Here is a 19,767-nt window from a genome sequence, read left to right as displayed (position 1 = left end):
AGTCCAGCCAGAACAAAGTGCTCCAAATTCAGCTCCAGCACCTCACAAAAGGGCTCCTGTTGCACAGGAATCCCAGCCACCCACTCATCTGTGAGCTGAAGAGGGACTCTGAAACACAGGGCAGCTGCCAGGAAAGGGATGGAGTGAGGGCAACAGCACTTGCTCAGAAATTGTGAGAAATATCTTGAAGGAGACATTTCAGAGCCTGCCCTGAAAGCTGCAGACAGAAGAACTAATGCAGAAAGTCATCTCAGTCTTTTTGTCACCGAGGTGCACACAGCAGGAACATGCAGGGCTCTCCATGCCTCTCCTTTTAGGGGATCTGAAAGAATCCTCCTCCTCCTCCAGTTACACTCAGAAAGGGTCCTTAGCACAGGGACTTCTGCCCAGCTCCCTTCATGGATTTCACTCCCTTCACTGATTTTATGCTCCAGAACAGATCATTTGATAGATCCTGCCTTTTTCAGCCACAGCCTGAAGCAGGTCTCACCCACAGGAGAGGTTGTTCCCAACCTTTCCTGGGATCAGGAGCCCTTCCTGGGTACAGACTGTCTGCATCCCCGGGAGGATTCCAGTAAGAGCTTCTCTGCCAGCAGCCTGAGGACTCCAGATAGGAAGCACTTCCCTAAACACTCCACCCTAAGCTGTAACTGCACTGCCTCCACTGGATTTCTTTCCCTATGTATCAACAGCAGGATTTGTTTCACAACCCTGGATTAGGAGAATGAAGCTGTTCCTGCAGCTGCTGCCTGCTCAAGCTCCCCAACCTTAAAATTAGTGAGGCACATGGCAGCCTCTGATTTGCACATGGAAAAGGCTGCCCATGTTACACCATGCCAGAATTTGTCAAGTGAGGAGTAGGCAAATCTCCCTCCTGTAAAAACAGAAGGCCAGAAGAAGCAGCTGGCCTTGAGGGGTGCAAAAATGTCCTTCACCTACAACAGAACTGAAAGACAGGCCCATTCCACAGCAGCTACCTCGTGTGTAACCCAGCTGAGCATGGCACACTCCTGTGTTAACCTCGCCAGGCTCAGTCATTCCAGACAGAGTTTATCCACCTGAATTTGTGCTCTTTTGTACTCCCCTCTTCAGAAAGGGCAATGAGACACTGCCCTGCTTAGAGAGATCATTCATGTGACTGCACAACACCATGACGGCAGAAACACAGGCTTTGGCTTGGAATAAGGGACAGGGTTCTGTCCTCTGTCCATGATAACACCTTGTTGTCATGGACACAAAGACTGTGGGCTTGTACTGAACTTCATCTTCACCAAACCAAGAGCTGTCCCCAAACCTTTGCCTGCAATAACCAAGTGTCCCCACAGAACCCCCACAGTGATGTCCACCTTGCTGTTACAGCAGACATGTTCTGGCTTTCAGAAAAGAGCTTCTTTCAATCTCTCTGCAGTTTGTTCTGACTTTATTGCTGGCTCATCTCTGCTCTCTGCTTAGCAGCACAGTCACACTGTGCTGGTTGAACCAGCATAACCACAAAGAAAATCTCTAACAGGAGGAAGGGCCAAGTGGGGACTTCAAGCTGGACCTCCTATGGAAGCAGCACAGAATAACCTCAACAAGTACCAGTTTGTAAGAACTACCAGAAGGCACCAAGTCAGTCCTACCTGCAACTGGTCACTGCTGACACCACCTGGGTATGACTCCTGAGAAGCCAAACAGGTCAAACCTCAAGGCTTTTCACCCTCCATTAGGTCTCTCTGGAGGCAGCAGGAGTTCAGAAGCCTCCTCCTGGTCACTCCACACACATTCCTCTTCTTTTGCCTTATTTTCACATCCTGTTACAGGGCCTGAGTGCCCTGACTCCACACATGTGACTGCACACCAAAGTGGATTGGAGAGCATTTGGCTTAAACCACTTCTGATACTCTGCCCAAAACATGAGGCCAACTTCTTCCAGTGCTCCAGCATGTGACAGCGAGCTGCTCTAATACACACAAAGGCCACCAAAGCCAGTGGATAATGCCACATTCATCTAATTGCTGGACACAGGACAACTGGCAGCCAGAGGAACAAAGGCAGCTATCACAGATGAAAGGCACCATTAAACCCGCGTGCCTGAAATTCAGCTTTCTGCTGCCCTGAAACGCCCTTTCAACAGCCACAAGAACCCAAGCCCTCCTCTCCTGACCAAAGGCTGCTCCAGAACTCATCCAGAAGGCCAGACCCTCAGACTGAGAGCCAAGAAGCATTTCAAAGCCATGCTTCAGCCTGTTCTGTGTTTTGGGATCGAGCTGCTGCCTTTCATGCTCCAGGATCCTTCTGACCCAGAGGTGGGAAAATTCTCCAACACCCCAAGCAAGGCTTCGGTCTCTCCCTTGACTCTTGCTTAACTTTGCCACTCCTTAAATTTATCTTCTCCCCCCATAATCAGCCACAACACTGACTGCATTTAAAGAATGGGAAAGTCAGGGAAGATGAGGAAAAACTCAACTGCATCCTTGGATTTTTCCCACTGTAACAGTGGGAAGGGCTCCAGGCTCGTTACCAACACTTTCCATGGAGTGCAAACCATGAAGTCACAGCTTTGTTCTTTCCAACTGTACATTAAAAGATGGGACTCCGCTCTGGATCCATAAAAGGATCCATAAAGATCTTCCTGCAACTTCTCCTGTCTTCAGGTGTTCAGGGGAAGAGATCTGCATCAAGAACAGTCAGCTGTGTTACTGTGAGGTTTTGTTTTAAGCTGACACATTATTAGGACACACCTCCACTCTTACCAAGCAAGCCTGGACTCAGCAGCCAGGGGAAGGAGTGGAGCAGTTGGAATAGCTCATGCCTGAATAACCAGCAATAGCTGCCCACTGATGAAAGCCTGAAAGCCCTGGCTCAGGCTGTTGCCCAAGGACTGTTCCTGGCCCAGACTGCAAAGCACCAATCTGAAAAGCTCCCAAAATTTGCCTCTGGCAATGAGGGGCTTTGGCAAGTGCTGGTGGGAACACAATGACCTCTTGTGCCACCCTGGAGCAGCCACGAGAGCAGCAGGACCCGAGCAATGACAGGAGGGGAGAAAAGCTGCAGGTGACAAAGCAGTCAATGAGGCTTCTTCTCAAGTCCTTGCTAGCTCTGTCCATCGTTAGAGGGATTCCAGTGTGAGAATCCAAACTAAATCCACCCAAATTTCTGCTCAAGACTTCTGAATAAAGCGGAAATATTTTCCCTCTAAACAAATCTTTTGTTGTTATTGTTGAAGGAAAGCCAAAAAGCCAACAACAGCCTATCACAAGAGACAAGGTGTTCCCAGATGCTTTGTAAAGCTCTAAGGTCCTTCTGGGGGAGGAGAAACTGCCTCAATATCAACCTGTGTACCCCATGGTCTCAGACAGTTCTAGTTCTTGCTCTACACATTTTTGTTTTCCTCCTCTGTTAGTTTCCATCTCAAATTAGCTCAAACACAGAGCAGGATGTTGACTTTACAGCAGGATAGCAGAAACCTGCAGCGCCAGCTGGATGGAGAACACGGCTCACTGGAACACTCGTGTTGCTCATCTTCCCTGGCAGAGGCACAGCCTCCAGCCTCTCACCCTCTGCCTTTGCTTGGCCAGGCATGAGATTTGGGCATTTCTGAGGTCACAGAGCAGATCCTTGCAATCTCTGAACTGTCCCACAGTGGACACTCTGTACAGGAATGCTCAGAGCTCTCCTTTACAGAGAGATTACCAGGAAACACAACAATCACCCTCCAGCCCCCACCCAGCAGAGACTTTCATTGTTCCACTTGCCCTCTGCCCTCGTGTTTTCCTGAAGTGCATGCAAGCAAACAGCTCTGCTTTTTGGATGGTCACTCACCTTTTGTTTTCCTGTCCACTGCAACCGGCTTTTTAGTTTCTGCTGTGAGCAACAGCTCGTAGGGGTGTTCCTCTTCCTCAGCTCCACTTCCCCTGCTTTTCCCCCGGGCAGCAGAGGCCTAATGAAGAACAGCACAATGTGGTGCTCTGCAAAGCAATGCTTTGTCCCAGCATAAATCCCACAGCTTCTATGCCATGGGTTAAGCAAAGAATTGGCAGAGGCAACACCTTCACCGCGGAGCGTGAGCCAAAATGTAACATTCCCCTTCGGGATTTTTGAATCCCCTAAAGAAAACCCCACCCAAACCCCTTTAACTTTTAGTATTTCAGGCTGCTGACATCTTTCCAGCACTGACCAACTGTGCAAGGGCTGCAGACAGCCTGGAGGGGGAAAAGAGCTGAGACCGTTATTCCTGTTCATCCCATCTCAGGCTCGCTGTTGCTATTGGAATTTGCATCGTCATTCACTTTTTAGCTGCCAGCCCTATTAGGACAGGGCTGGAAAGAACAAAAGCCCAAATCCCTTCCACCTTCTCAGGCATCTCAGATCTGCATTTCTGACCTGAGGATGTATGGCATATTCAGAACTAAACAGTCCTCAGGCAGCACTGTATGAACTCAGTTTAACTTCAGTGCATCAGCAATTGTGCTCATTTAAATCCCCCAAAGCCTCTACTTAGAGCTGGTTTGTAACCCTGGCAGACTCTCCTCGAGCTGTTCTGGAAAGCCACCAGGCATGTGCAGGGATGAGGTTTTGGTGCAGGATCCAGACCAGTCTTGCTGCAGATTCACACATGTTGGTCTGCATCAATGCCAAGGATAACAGGCACTGGATATCCTCGTGTGCCATCCCAGTGCTGAAGGGGCAAAACTGGCCACCAGGGCACCCTGCCAGCACAGCTGGCTGCTTTTCAGCACCATCTCCTGGCCATATCCTGGCAGGTTCATGCAACCCTGTCTCAGGAGCACAACATGACCCAGGAATGCACCCTAAGAGGCTCCAAGAGAGCTGGGGAGGGGCATGGAGTGAGAGAAAATTGTGAATGCCCTGGAAGTTGGTTGGACAGGGCTTGGAGCAACCTGGTTAAGCGGAAGGTGTCCCAGCCCATGACAAGGGCTTAGGACTGGATGATCTTTAAGGTCCCTTCCAGCCCAAACCACTCTGTGACCCCATGTATGATTACACCCAAGTACAGTGGGACAAACCCAAGCCAGAAAGCAAACAATTCCTACCTGCTGCCAGGACAGGGAACAACAGGTCTGAATAAAACATGACCCCAGTGGGCCTTCTACTGCTCAGACCCCTGGACCTGCCACTGTCTCACGAGCTGAGCACAGACCACCTCCTGCTTCTCCCAAAAGTAAAAGCACCAGAGCTGCTCCAAGGGCAAACTGGTGCCTACCTGACTGCAACCCAGCTCTGGAAGCTTAAAGGAGTCTTAGAGAGACACCCAAGAGTCAGCAGCACAGACAAAATTCTGACATCCATGTGCTGTTCTGCACAAACCCAGCTGGCTTTTAAAGTGACTTTCCCAATGGGAGGAAACGGGACATGTTCAGCATGGGAAATATTTATTTATTCTACCTGCTTTGTGCAGGAGCTGCCAAGCAGACCTGCTTCTTTCCAGGTGAAGGAACTCATAATGAGCAAATTAGAGAAAAATTCTGACCAGATGGTGGCACAAAACCATCAGATCAGAACAGCAGGTAAGAGGTTCTTGCCAGTGATCTTGGAAAAGTCCTGCCCAGCAGCAGCCTGTTAGCACAGCAGCAGCCTGGTGCTTCAGCCAGGCTCTGGTGTCTTCCTGACACTCCTATGGATGATGATTCCTGTGCTGTCCTCTTTAAAGGCAGAAGCTCTCCAGCAGCACACAGTCCCCAGTTTCTACTCTGAACTTTCACAGGCCTGGTGACACTTAATTTTCTTCATCTCTCATCCTTCCAAGCTCTAAATAGTGTTCCAGGTTCAAATTCACTCAAAATGAAGACCATTGCTAAAGAACACTGCTTGCTCTGTGGGCTTTGTGACCAGAAGCAACACCACCAAGTAAAGCTTTCTTCCAAATCAGCTTTTAGTTCTTCAGCCATGTTGTTTGCATGTATAAATGTTAATTGTTAGCAAAGCCCAAAAATAAGATGCTGTGAACAATCAGGATGCTCTTTAAGGTGTAATTAATCCACAGCAGAGGACTTTGAAAGACTTTTTCAAGGGTAACTCATCTCTTCTTCTCTTCTCCCTCCCCAGAGCTGCAGACCAAACTCCTGGAGCCAACGTGGCGCCTTGTCCTTGATCTGCACTTCCCTTCTGGAGACAAGCAGTAAACAACTGGAACTGGAGTTTAATTTGACAGTGCAGTCTCTTACTCAGCTCCAAACCCAGAAGGTTTCTGTAGATAGTGAAAGGCACCACTCAAGCACCTCCAAACAATCAGCTCCTTTGCCTGTTTGTACTAACGCTATTCCGTGATGAAAGTGAAGTTTCTTGTTTACGCTCATCTGTTTTGACTGATAGCCCCAGTTTGGCAAGGAATAAAAAGACTACTTTGGAAAACTAGAGTTTGGCCCAACCCCAGAATACTCAATGACTAAGTGTCCTGCCTCCAATGGGAGAACAGGGCTGGAAGGTGGCAGACTGGGATGCTGCAGCAGAATGTTTGCAGCATTCCTAGAACATGTGCACACCTGCCCAGCCCTGGGAGAGTATGCTCTGAGGTGATAAAAGATGGGCAAGAGTTAGAAAAGAGCAGGCCAGGAGGAGCAAGCAAAGATCAGCCCCAAACTCCTCATCAGTACGTCCAAAAGGTCATTTCCAGACAGCCACACGCTGCCTGTAAGTTTTGTCGCTGAAGTTGGTCACAAATCAAGGTCTCTCCAGCGAGTCACTCTGCCATTTGCCAGCAAGATTCCCTTTAACGGATTGTGCTTCCAAAGCCATTAAAGGCAGGACAACACAGCAGGTGTTTGGTAATTAAACATGCCAAGAAAGCTCAGCAGGAATGGTCAGGGCACGTTTCCCTCCCTCGTGATTATTGTCATAAACAAGTTCTGCTTCCCAATTACTCGATGACCGGCTGCCCAGCTCTCCTCTGCCAGAGCCAGGCACAGGACTGGTTACCACCCCCTGCATTCGAACAGCAGGGCAGGGATCAGTCCACAATGTCACAGCCCAGTTTCCCTGCTCACGCACAGCTCAGAGTTTACTCCCTCTCTGCAGTCAGTTCTATTACAGCAGGCCATATTCACCCATGTCTCGTGTGGATTTGACACTCTCCAGAAAACAGATCTCATTTATGCCTTGCAGAACTCCAGCAGATCAACACATTCAAAGAAAGCACTTGCAGAACCAGAGCCTGCTCTGACAGCAGAGGTGGCACACGTTCCACGAGCTTCACACACAACCCACTGCCTTTGGGAGAGCACAGAAATCCACAGGATTTGGATTTGCTTTGAAGGTTTTCCTGGGTGTCAGCTGAAGTTGCCAAGGCACATTTGTGGTTTCCCACAGCCGTGTCTCCCAGAGTCCTTAGATCTGAGGTTCACAGGCAGGTGAATAAGACAAGCAACAGGAAGCCCCAGCAGCAACAATATGAAATGGGAGAGCTTGAGTTCCATCAGAAAGCAGCTCACATGCACTGACCCCTAGCTTTGAACACATGCTGGGCCAGATCCTTGGCTGAATTCAAGCCCCTGATCTGTGCTTGTGTCAGTGGGAGCCACAAGCCCATGCAGCTCCTCCACAGCTGGGAGCTCAGAGGAAGCAGGAACTCACAGCCCCTTTGTGGTTCAGTCCAACTGAAGATGCCTGTGGTGGGATCATTACTAGTGGGCAATGGTCCACATCGCAACGTGAGTCAGAAAAATCTCTTCCTAAGGGAATTCTCAGCCAAGAATAGGAAAGTAAGGCTGAAGGTCAACTCTGAGGTGCCCTGGAAGAACCGGACAAAGGAAGTTCCCATGGTAAGGGACAGCAGCAGTGCTGAGTGAGGGAATTCTTCACATTCACAGCCCAATGAGCACAGAAGGTAACAGCATCCTTGGCTCCTCCCAAACTATTAAAACTGATGTTTAAACCACTCTCCCACAAAACACCCCAGAGCCAGCCCCATGTACCTCACAGGGAGCACTGTGGCCTGTCTTCTTCTCCACATTCTGCTCCTCCTCTTCATCAGGCGGGGGCTTGGCTGGTGGGGGAGGACGTTCTCTCTGCAGGTGAGACAGACACTGTCAGCTCATCCCTTCTGCCCCCACCAGCTCTAGGTCCCCACTACTCTGGATGCAGCGAGGACCTCTTCAAATTAATGTGGCTGGAGGAGAAGTCCACCCCTAACAGCACAGAGCTGGACAATGGCCACTGCCTTTCCTCCTCCTCCTCTTCCTCAGGACATCAGTCTGTTCACACTGGTCTCACTCAGACCCAAACCAGCATCTTCATAGCATTACACAGGGGAGTAAGCAATGAGCTGATAAGAAAGGGCTTGTGGCTTAGTGAAACTGATGCCAGAGGCACCTTTTATAGTGGAAAACTCTAGGGATCAAGAAACTATGCTGCACTGCTCTCCTCTGATATCCTGGGATTGCAACTGGGCAGCTGGAGCTGCTGCCTAGTCCTGAGGCCGAGCACATCCCGGGGCCACCTCCTGCCCAGCCACAGCTCCATCTAATGGCAAAGGGAGCAGCACTGCTCAAACTCTAGAAAGCTACTGCAGCATGTCCCTCTTCCTGCTCTCTTTTCACTGCAGCTCAGCTCTTGTCTTTCCTTACTTTCCTTGACAGAACCGAGCTCATTTCATACCAGACACCATCAGCGCAGAACAATGACAAGATTTGATCAGTAACACGACTGCCTGGTACAGGAAACCTGAGAGATCTGGCCAAAATGTCCATCATCCAAAGCTTTTGTTTCATTTCTATCTGCTTGCTCTCAGCACAAGCCAAAGGCTTCACCTCTTTGCACAGAGGGGAACCATGGTTACTGTGACCCCAGCAGTTTAATTGTTCACTGCTGCTCTGCCTTTTGTCCAAAAAGGCCTCAACAGAGCAGGCTTTGGAAAACCAACCAGAACACAAAGACTGAAGCTGACCCAGCACTGCAGGGCCTGTGTCCCATCTGCCCCACAGCAGCCTTCCTGCTGATCACTACTGGGGCAGCAGGTGCAGCTGACAGAAGGTGAGGAAGACTTCACTGGGGACAGTTCCAGGAGATCTGCGCTGCCTTGTAAAGCCTGGAGTACCCTCTACAGAGCTCTACAAGTAATACACACACAAAAAAACCCCTTCCACTGCCAACTAGTCTCCAACAGGTTATTACAGATAATTTCCTGAGAGCCTTAGCTTTGGTAAAGCAGTGAGACATGAGAAGATGCTTCATACAAGTTTCCAGAACTATTTTTAGGAGAAAGGCCAGCCCTTCTGCAAAAAAGACCAAGATTCACTGGCACCAATGCACTGCCAGAAAACAGAAGGATACAACACAAGGTAAAATGAAGAAGTGGCTGTTTTTAGGCAATCCCTGCGAACAGGGCAGGGAAACAGAGGCACCTGCCTGCTCTCATCAATGTCACAGAAGGATTTAAAGATTTCCTCAAGCTTGGGCAGCCTGCTGCAAAACCTGACCCTGCAGGTCAGCCCTCTGTGGCTCTAGGACAAGCAGGGGTGAGCTACATACAGGCCTGACTCCAGCTGCTTTGAGGCCACTGGGTTCAGCTTCCTTATTCACAGAGTCCCGGTCGGACGATCTCCCGCTGGCCAGGCTGTCCAGGGAGTGGCAGGATGTGGCGTTGTACAGAGCTTCATATGGGCTCTCTTCTTCAGGGTTCACATCAAAATCGATGATCAGTTCTGTGACAGCTTTGTCCACGTCACCTGTGGGGGGAAGAGGGAGATGGGATTGTCACTGGATCTCCTGACCTCGATGCTGGCAGGGAGAGGAGTGCTGGTGATGCCCACCCTGAGATGTCCGGCCTGAGAGATCGGTGGCTGGAGCAAGCGGGGCTGGAGCAGATTTCTCCACAGCTTTGGCACTTTTCTTCCCAACGGTGTAATCTGCAATGGGGTTGGGGGACAGGGTCAGCTCATGTCAGTCTGGCTTTCTGTCCCCTTCAGCACATGGCACTTCCTCCCTCGTGGGTGGAAGGGCAACTGTCAGCTTATTAAGTGTCCAAAAAAAAAATACCATTATTAAAACTTGCAGCTCAGATCCCAAAATAGAAGCATGCAGCCTCTTTAATCACAGGCACCAGGGTAGGGATGGTCCTTTGAACTTGTAGAGTGTTTAATGAGAAAGCTGCAAAACTGCTGCACGGACACAGAGCCACGCAGCAAATTTATGCTGTAGACACAAACTCCATCACTGAACAGAGTCACAACAAGAGAAACCAAATTCCAGCTGCAGCCCCCAAGGAGGGGTAAAGCCAGAAACATTCAGCTGATGTAACGTCCAACAGCAGCTCCCTCCCGGGGAAAACTAACAGCCTTTATCTGCAACACCTTCAGGTTTAAAGCCCATCTTTGTCTTCTGTTTCAGAATAAAGCTCAAACATTCCAGCCTCACAGACACAGCTTAGTTAAAAGTCTGAGAAGTGCTTTGAACCTGCAAAGCTCCCAAATACTCAGCATGAATAACACACCCCAGCTCCAAATGCTTCTGATCCTCCCCACAGCTGAGAGGAAATGCAGACAGTGTAATTACAAGGTATGAATTTAGCCAAGATGTCACATTTCATTCCCGAATTTGGACAGACACAATGGACCAAGCTCCTTTATAAAACACAAGTAATCAAGGCCTTTTCTGTGAATCTCATCTGCGAATTCCATGCCCAAGCCTCACAAGGAGGCGAGGAGCAGGATGTGAGATCTGTGGACAACGATTTGCCTACACAGACACATAAAGGGGAGTTACACCAGAACCATTTCTAAAGCTGTTACTTTGCATTCTGCAAGCAGATTTAGGCTCTCCTTAATTTTAATTAACTCCTAAAGTGAGCTAAACAAAGCTCAATTAAGCCCATTTAAACTGTAAAAGTCACATCACACTCCCTCAGCAAAGGGCTAAAACTCCTAAACCCCCCCAAGTCCTCCTCCAAACATTTGGTCTGGAGAAGCTCACCCCAGCATTTCAGCACCGGTTCTTCCAACACAGCCTGAAGCTGCTTTGCTTTCAGCACTTTCCAGGTCTAAAAAAGGACATTCTGTACCTGCCCCAGCACAATCAGCACCCCACACTTTCCCCTCCTCCCCAGAGACAGAGCTGCATTACCCACCTTCAATGAGAGCTGCTATATGCTGGCTTTTCTGGGAAGGAAGCTCCCTCACAATGTCCAGAGCAGTCAGGCCTCTGTTATCCTTTATGTTCACATCAATACCTGTGGCCACAGTGGTACAGAGGGTAAAACAAGAATATTGTCTAACTATGTGCAATGTTGGTGTATTTCATTAAGTCACATTTGTGATCATCACTGGGGGAGAGCTAAAAGGCACCCTAGAGACAAATCTAAAGCCAAACTCCAAGAGCCAACCTCTCCTATATCCTGCTCCAAGGAGCTCTGACAGCTGGATGGAGAAAACCGCTGCACTAGAAAGGGATTTCCTCAAGCTCTGGGTGAAGGGATCACCACATTAGTGCTTCAAAGGGGGAACATTCTCTCACCTGCAGCCAGCAATATTTGTACCACATCTGTCTTGCCAAACAAAGCAGCTTCGTGCAAAGCACTGCCTTTCTCAGTCTGCAAATTAAATGGAAACATAGCATGAAGCCAGACAGCAGGGAATGGTGAGGGAGGCACGGCTTAGAGGGTTACAGAAGCAATAAATACACGGCGTTGTACACGAGGTGTGGGCAGCACTACCTACAGCTGAGGACAGGCTATCAATGTTATTACAATGCTGAGGATGTGGGATGGAAAAATGGGGACAGTTCCATCAGAGACACCAACAAAGGGCCTTCTACAGCTTGGCAAGAAGTCACGTCCTGACAAGGAAAAACAAGACCCACACAGAAGCCATTGCTGTGAAAACAGCACATTCACAAGTGGCTTGATAGGAAGAGACACGTTTGCCTATCAAGAGCTCACAGCACTGCAGGGCAGAACAGCTTCGGCCACAGGGTGTTTCTGTCCCTCACTCCGTGTCCGTGAGGCATGCACAGCACCCGAGTCCCTCTGGGCAGCCTCCCCCAGCAACCCCGAGCTGCACAGACAGCCCAGCAGAACACGAAGCTCTCCTCAGCTTCTGCGAGTGCTCCCTCTGCGAGGAGGCTTGGTGGAGCTCTCCAATCCCCAGCCACCAGCCCAGCCCCACTCACACACACCAGGTACCTGGTAGTTGCTGTCCATGCCAGCATCTAGGAGGACGTGGACCACAGCTTTGTGACCATTCCTGGCTGCCAGGTGCAGCGGCGTGTGTTTCTTAGTGTTGCAGCTTAGCAGGTTGGGGTGGGCGTTCAAGAGCATCTTGACCACTTCCAGCCTCCCATAGAGCGCAGCCAGGTCCAGGGGTGTCTCGAACTTGTTGTTGCGCATGGTGGGGTCGGTGAGCTCCTCCAGCAGCACCTTCACCACCTCGGTGTGGCCGTGCTGGGCTGCACAGTGCAGCGCTGTCTCGTTGTCGTTGTTCTGCGGGGCACAAGCGGCACCAGGTCAGGGCTGGGGCAGCTCCTCGTCTTGCTCCAGCATTCAAAAGTAAATGCAAAAACAAGACAAAGAAAAAAAAAAAAGGCGGTGGGGAAGCAGAGAGCCCAGTCTGAACCAGCCTGAGCAATGTTTCACCATCTCCCTGGGTGTTAAGCATCCCCTCACAAGCTCCTTGGTTGGCCCACCCAACCACAGCTTTGGGGATGTCCAGCACTTCAGATGTGGGAAAGAGGGACTTTCCAAGCACTAGGGGCAGAATCCAGGGGCCATGCTAAAGTTTAAGGGATGTTGAGCTGTATCCAGATTCCTATTAATGCTGCTGGCACCTGGGGAAGGCAGGCTGGTATCTTGGCAGCATCCCAGACTTCAGGGTGCCACAAAAATGAAAGGCTGAATATAAGGCAGGCAACCTGTTGTGTGAATTCTATTTGCTGGAGCTTCATCATCATAATTTAAGATTTAAACTTCAATTGTTTCAAATCCTACTTATCCTGGTTATAACAGTCATTCCGCCTTTGCAATTCTGGCTGTTTAGAGAAAGGGTGCAGCCAGTCCCATGCAGTTTGTGAACCACAGAGCCGTGCAATTCCACCACTGCAGGAAAAAGCCAGGGCCCAGGTCAGCTGAGGGAAGCAATATTTCAGCAATAAGGGAGCACCCCCAGCTGGAAGCCAGACCCAAACCAGAGCGTGCAGCAGCAGCCAGGCTAAGAACCAGCAATGCAAAGCCCAAAGATGAGCAGTCCAACACCCCACATGTGTAGGTGCAAAATAGGAACATGGCCAGATCTAACAGAGCCTTTTCTGAAAATTAAGTTCCTCTCAAGTTTCTAGTTTTATTATTCTATGTCATCCACAGAGGGATTCTGTTTTAAGCACTTTAAAAACAACTATCTAACAATATACCCCCAAGAAAGTTTAATATAAACAGTTACACTCTCCAACTGAAAGAATCGTAGTCGAATTTGTAATTTTAACATTTCCAATAAAATAAACAGACTGCTCTTATCCTGCTGGAGGCAGCAGCACCACTGCAGAAGGGAACTTGATCCCTGCCTGCCTGCTGTGAGAGCACACACATGCCTTGGGACACTGCTTAGGATTTTGCATCGTGTCACAAACTCACGAGGCTGCGTGAGCACTCAGATCCTGCTGAGGTGTTCAGTTGTTCTCGGGCTCACAGGAGTCCTGTCAATCCCCCAGTTGTTTGTATCTGGCTTTTGCATCACTTCTCAGCCACAGGCAAAGCAGGAGGGGAGCAGGAGCTGGGGAAGGCTCCTACAGCTGCAGTTTTGTAAAGCAGTGAAGGGAAGGAGGCAGAATCAGGCACATGCAGGGGGAGGAGGCAAACGGGGGCAAGGCATCACTGCCAGCACAGAAGGTCCAAGGCAAACAGGCTCTATCCTGGGGCAGGCACATACACGTGGACAGAGGGCACTGCAGGATACAGAAGTCTGCACAAAAAATATACAAACGGAGTGAGAGGGGACAGAGTAGAGAACATCAGAGCCCGTTCCTGTCCGTCAGCTCACACTGCTGCTCTTGGTCATTTACAGGGCTGGCAAATCCCATTATTCCCATTTGACAGGGCTGGGAGTGCAGGCATCAGGGAGCCCACAACAGCTGGGCCCAGGCTCTCAGCCTCCCTGTGGCACGAGGAATCCTTGCTGCCAGGATTTGTGGAAAGACTGGATGACCCCAGACCCTCTGAGCAGCAGGTCCCTGCCCCAGAGCTGGGGGGGCAGAAGCTGCTGGTGCCATGCCAGCCCTATCTACTGGGGATTTCCTTGGCTATGACTGCCCCCCTCTCCTTTCTCCCTAACACAGGGTACATATCCCTCAGGGGGCTTTAAAGCATGCAGCACCTCCAAGCACCTGCCTGAGGGCTCAGAAACGGGAACACAACATTGTTTAAAAATATAATTGTTGGAGACTTCCCTCATCTTCCCTTCAATTCAGTCCAATTTTCCCTAAGTAGATTGGGGCTCCAATGCTCGAGGCAAAATCCCCAGACTTTCCTCCTGCAGCAGAGATCACCAAGCAGTAAAACTCCCCTGAATCATCACAGCAAGTCTCTCCCATTTCCAGATTGTGCAGTGGAAACTCCCACTACTGCCTGACTCTTTATTGCCTCCATTTTGGGAGAGTTTTGAGCAGCCAAAAATACTACAGTTCTCCCAGGCAAGAGAGCTTGCTCCCTTCCTGCACCACCTCTCCAGGCACAAACCAGAGCAGTGAGCAGGAGTGCTGAGACCTACAGATGTATCATAGATGGAAAAGGAAAATTCCATTCCAGCAGCCAGAAGGCACATGGCTTCAAATTTCAGAACTACATTGAAAAACAGAGCACTCAGGAGGGCCTAGGGGCTGCATTTCTGCAGAAATCCTTGCATCTCCCCAGCTCTCAGCTGGAAGAGAGGGTCTGGGAGCAATGCCCATCAACAGAGCCCAAACAGGACACAAGCAGGGATGGCTCTGCTTTCTTATGGACTTCAGCACAGGTTTCAAGCCCTGGTAATGTGATACCACTCACCACACACAGCCCTGCTGCTCCTCATCCCATGCTCAAGTGGAGAATCCACAGCCCCTTCAAGTGCTGTGTCTGTTCTGCACCCCCAGCTCCCAACACACTGTGACACAGCAGAGGGAGACTTGGTTTAAATAAAGGAAAGTTTTTCTGACCTGCAAAGATCTGAAGGGTTGAATAAACTGTCAAAGAAAGGCCAGAGCTGTCCCTCTGCGGTTTTTGAGAAACTGGTGGACAAACCCTGGTCAGGAATGGTGTAAGGAGACTTGATCCTGCCCCAGGGTTGGGGAAAGTGGCTACACAGCCCTTCAGTCCTGACCACACTACTTCTGAGATTCCTTGGTAGGATTTTTGTCGGTGTCTGAGTGTCCAGCAGAGTCCTGCCCTAATGACAACCTGCTGCTTGGCTGCTCCTGAGAAAACACCAGAGTCTGTGTGATAGGTACAACTCCACATGCTCTTCATCACACCTGCCCCAGAACTGGAGCAAAGCTGCTCAGAACTTGTGATGAACACAAAAACTGTATGCAAATCATCTCTCTCTCTTTAAAACCAAAGCAAAGATTCAAAAAATCTTGTCTTGCTCTGAAGAGCACCTCAGCCACTGTGAACACTGAACTGAGGTTTTAAATAATGCACTTCTCCACAGTATAAAACCCAAATTAGCAGACTCTGTAAACAAAAATTCACAAAAATAAGCGAACTCCCTGGATATTCCCTTTTCACATTCCTTCTTCATTCAACATCCCAATACTGGGGTGTGTAAGATTTTACTTGGTTATTGACAATGTTTTAGGAAGCTTGTTTCAACTATGATGTTTTCACAGAAGACAAAGGCATAAAATTCCCATCTGGATTTTTGCAAAAATTCAGATTTGGATGAGCTTCATGGGAACACATTTGTGCTCAGAGGATGGGCACTGGTGACCCTGAAACAGGGCTCTGCAAAACCACACCTAACTCCCAGCAAGCACAGGAGCTCTGGATGTGTGTTTCTAAGGTCCTGCAGACCAAGCAGAGGGAAGCTCTACAGACAAAAATCTGCCATGGATGGCTGGATCCAAAATAACTGGCTGGAAGCAGCTGTGGCATGGTGGCTCATGGCAGAGGTGTCTCAGGACAGAGTAACAGGTTGTTTGCCACCCCTGGCTTGCAGATTCACTAGAAATAAAACTGAAAAATGGTGTCTGAGAAACCACCACCAGGAATTTGATCTGCTTCTTCAACAGCTCAGTCTCAGCACATTGCACAATCTGATGTTGCGTCCTTTGTAGCTCAAAACAACTAAAAACAAGAGAGGAACAAAACAGGCCAGAAAACAGGAACAGGAGACCAGGGCTGAAGGGTCAAATGACACCACAGACTGAACATCAAAAGAGAGACTGATGTAATAGGCAGGACATAGAAGACTTGGGAAGGGAGGCAGGAACATCACTGCCCCCCCTTCTCCCCACCACCACAGGAATTAACTGTCCATTCAAACAACACACAGAGCATTATGCATTTGGTAGGAGAAAAGGCATCAAAATTCACTCCAAACAGCCCACAGAGAAAATGCAACCATGGTTAAGCAAGGAAAAAAAAAATCCTTCTCTTTGCATTTATCAGCAACATCAGCACATGAAACAAAACCTAGAACATTCAATTGAAGTAACTTTACCTTTGGGAAGTCATCCAGCCCAATCAAGCAAACTGACCATCACTGCGAGTCCTACAAGGCTAAGCAAGGAAGGAGCCCCCAGGAAAGTAAGGAAAAGCTTTCCTTTAATTATGTTTCTATAACTGCTTTAAAGAGAGAAACCCACAGTAAATCAATGGTCCCATTTTCCTTTCCCCCAAGCAGCTGCAAAGTGAACAGGTATTATTGCACCTGGAAGCACGCGAGTGCAGCTTGGAGTGATGATGCAGTGAAATGCTGACAGCAAAGTACACACCTTGGCATTGATATATGGGTCAAAGGGGCCGTACTTTTTGAGTTCTTTGATCTCAAGAGCATTCTACAAAAAGGAAGAGGAAAAAGAAAAAAAATGTGATAATGAAATGGGTGAGATACAGCAACAAAGCAATGGGTGACTCCAAGGGGTGGAAGGCCAGGACACATCTTGTTCCAGTCAGAGCCATGGCCAGCAAAAGCCATTCCAGCTGGGATTGCTGTAACCTGGACCAGGCTCCAAGCACAGGCTCCTCAGCTGACTTCTCTCATTTAACAGGGTTCCTACTAAACACACATTAATGAAACAGTAACTGCAAGGATCATACTAAGCTCTGGATCTTTTGCAAAGATCACCCATCTAGCTGCCCTACTCAGGGCAGAATATTTACACTATGGGCTCTCACTCAATTCTTGTCAGATTGACTGAAAAGGGTTACCTGCACTCAAGCCTATAACCAGACCTGTGCCTGGAGACATGATTAACCACAGCCCCAAACTGGAAAACTGTCACCAGAGATATCAGAACACACATTCCTCATTATTCCTGCTCACTGGAGGAATAATAGAGCTGCACTACAACCAGATTTTTCATTCCATGCTGTTTTAGCAGCACTTATTTCTGGGGTAGCCTAGTGCATCGAGCTACCCATCCTGGGAAACCTCAGCGTGGCACTTGGGTCCCCAGGTAGCAGGTCTGGGACTCCTAAACCTGCCTCAGAAAGGAGTCTGCTCCCCAGCTTCTGAAAAACTACCATGGAGCAAATCAACACGGACTTCCCCAGCTGCTCACCTTGACTGTGAGCTGAACTCAGGCCAGGGGTGTCTGACCTACCTGGGAATTACCTCTGGAATCAATGTCCAGGTTTAGCCTGCTGGCACCAAGGCAGGCAAACCTATTTTGGTTCATTCCTTTCCTCCTGAAAGAACACCTGAGTGGTTTGGGAGTTGATTCACAGGAACATCAGATGCTCCTGCCTTAGGGACAGGACAATCATAGCCCACTGCAGCTTTACCTGATTTGGGCCTGTCACTCTGTACCTGCTAGACTCACTCAGGGAGGGGCAGTTCAGTGACAGCATTCAGCTGGCATCATTCATGAAACCAGTTCCTGTAAACAAAACTCTGCAACAACAGGAATATTTGGGCCTTCCAGCAGTAGCATTTCAGAAGTTCCCTGGAATTTAGGATATCTCTGATGTCCACAGGACAGTTCCACAGGAGCCAGACCGCTGCAGTGGACAGAGCCATCTGGCACCCCTCATTCCCTCTGCACCCCAGACCAAAAACGTCAGCTTGACAAAAGGAACAAATCCAAGAGGCTTTCTTTTCTTGCCTGATTGCAACAATAATTCTTTAATGTTAAACTAGGGATTTATCTGGGGGCAAGTAGTGTTAAAATTCTCTTAGAATTTACAAATTAGTGAACTGGAGTAAGTGCCAGAGACAAGCCAGGAGAGCAGCTAAGAGAGCACGGCCAAAGAGACTGAACAAAGCTGCTTGGATTAGTTCCCAAAGGAGGGAGCCAACGGATCCTTTGCACAACTAGAAACCTGCTCAGCTATCCAGCAGCTGAAAAGAAAACTGTGGGTTAGTTTCAGAAGCCCAGAAGCAGGAGACTACTTCCTAAGTGTTGAGCAGTTCTCATATTTATGTGTCTCTCTATAAAACTTAAATACCTTTTCATCCTACCACTAACTCAGAACTGAATGTATTGCTTTAGGCAGTGCCCCTCTTATCCCACCAGCAAGTAGAACCCTACAACCATTGCTACTGGTTTGGGAAGGGTCAGGAGTCAGCAGAAGGAGTCTCTCTCCATGCCAGGGAAGTGATTCAATGATACATTAGAGAAAATCAGGCAGACCTGCTCATTCACTTTGGTGTGTGAAGGGCCCTGGTGGATGAGGAGCTTCACTATATCAGCATCTCCCTTCCAGGCTGCCAAGTGCAGGGGGTAACAGCCCTTACAATCTGCCACGTTGGTGAGTGCGTCGTTCCTCAGTAGAACTTCCACAACATCCCTGCAAGAGACAGGAACTTCAGTGAGACATTCAGCCCTTCCTCCACAGCTCACATTCTGCAGCAAGCACCGAACAAGAAGTTAATTTGAACAGGAGTGTTTCAGAGAGCCTCTTGAAATGTAATTTTTAAGCGTTCCTGTTAAATGCTGCCACACAAAAAGAAATAAAAAGTAAATATTGCTGAGATGAATTCAGGGAAGATCCACATTAATTCCATACTAATGGAGCTGAACAGGGACGAGCCAGCCACGAGCCTCTGCTCCAAAGTGAACTGCATCAGCACAACAAGGGTGAATAAATACTTTAATTTTACTTGATTTCTCAATATCTCAGGCAGCAATGAGCAACATGAGCTCTACCACACTAAAGTTATTTAAAAATATGATATGCACACAAGGCAGCTGTAAAATGGTGCAGACCCAGACCACCCAGAACACCAGAAAGACTGTAGGGACTGTCACCAGGGGAGCCCCTGGTGGTACAGGGTTACAGGTAACAGTGTTACAGCTTACCCAAATTGCTTCAAAATAAAAGGGTGGCTGAAAACCTCAGTGTTTGGTGATGTAAAATCACACATCAGCCAAAGCAGTGGCATTCTCCACTTCCCCTGAAGATGGAGTAGTGCTGCACCAGTGCCTGAGCTGGTGAGTGAACCACACAACGGTGGCCAGGGAAGCACAAAGCATCCACCCCCTTCGAGCCCAGGCATGGGAACAGGACTCACTTGTGGCCATTCAAAGCAGCGTGGTGCAGCGGGGTGTATCCAGTACTGTCAACGCAGTTCACGTTTGGCCCCCTCCAGATGCTGCAAGGCAAAAACCAGACAGGGAACACTTAGGCAAACACCAAACAGGGACAGG

The 19,767-nt window shown here is 49.0% G+C and overlaps 1 protein-coding gene across 2 annotated transcripts in view; it reads right to left on the bottom strand.

Moving 5' to 3' along the window:
• ANKS1A (ankyrin repeat and sterile alpha motif domain containing 1A) overlaps positions 1–19,767 on the bottom strand; it is a 76,977-nt gene that overhangs the window by 40,054 nt on the left and 17,156 nt on the right. The window contains exons 2-11 of one of the 2 annotated variants that reach the window (XM_062509699.1): positions 19,632–19,712; positions 18,751–18,907; positions 16,891–16,953; positions 12,116–12,412; positions 11,449–11,524; positions 11,063–11,164; positions 9,750–9,845; positions 9,469–9,665; positions 7,914–8,006; positions 3,805–3,922 (exon numbers count right to left, since the gene is read on the bottom strand). In XM_062509699.1, coding sequence (XP_062365683.1) covers positions 3,805–3,922; positions 7,914–8,006; positions 9,469–9,665; positions 9,750–9,845; positions 11,063–11,164; positions 11,449–11,524; positions 12,116–12,412; positions 16,891–16,953; positions 18,751–18,907; positions 19,632–19,712 — 1,280 coding nt within the window. The remainder of the gene's footprint in view (positions 1–3,804; positions 3,923–7,913; positions 8,007–9,468; positions 9,666–9,749; positions 9,846–11,062; positions 11,165–11,448; positions 11,525–12,115; positions 12,413–16,890; positions 16,954–18,750; positions 18,908–19,631; positions 19,713–19,767) is intronic. The other variant, XM_062509700.1, reaches the window with a different exon arrangement.

The sequence above is a fragment of the Cinclus cinclus genome, chromosome 27 (genome assembly GCF_963662255.1).
Source record: "Cinclus cinclus chromosome 27, bCinCin1.1, whole genome shotgun sequence".
Taxonomy (NCBI): Eukaryota; Metazoa; Chordata; class Aves; order Passeriformes; family Cinclidae; genus Cinclus; species Cinclus cinclus.
Note: the sequence above shows the minus strand (reverse complement) of the source record. Positions and strands in the feature narration are given on the sequence as shown.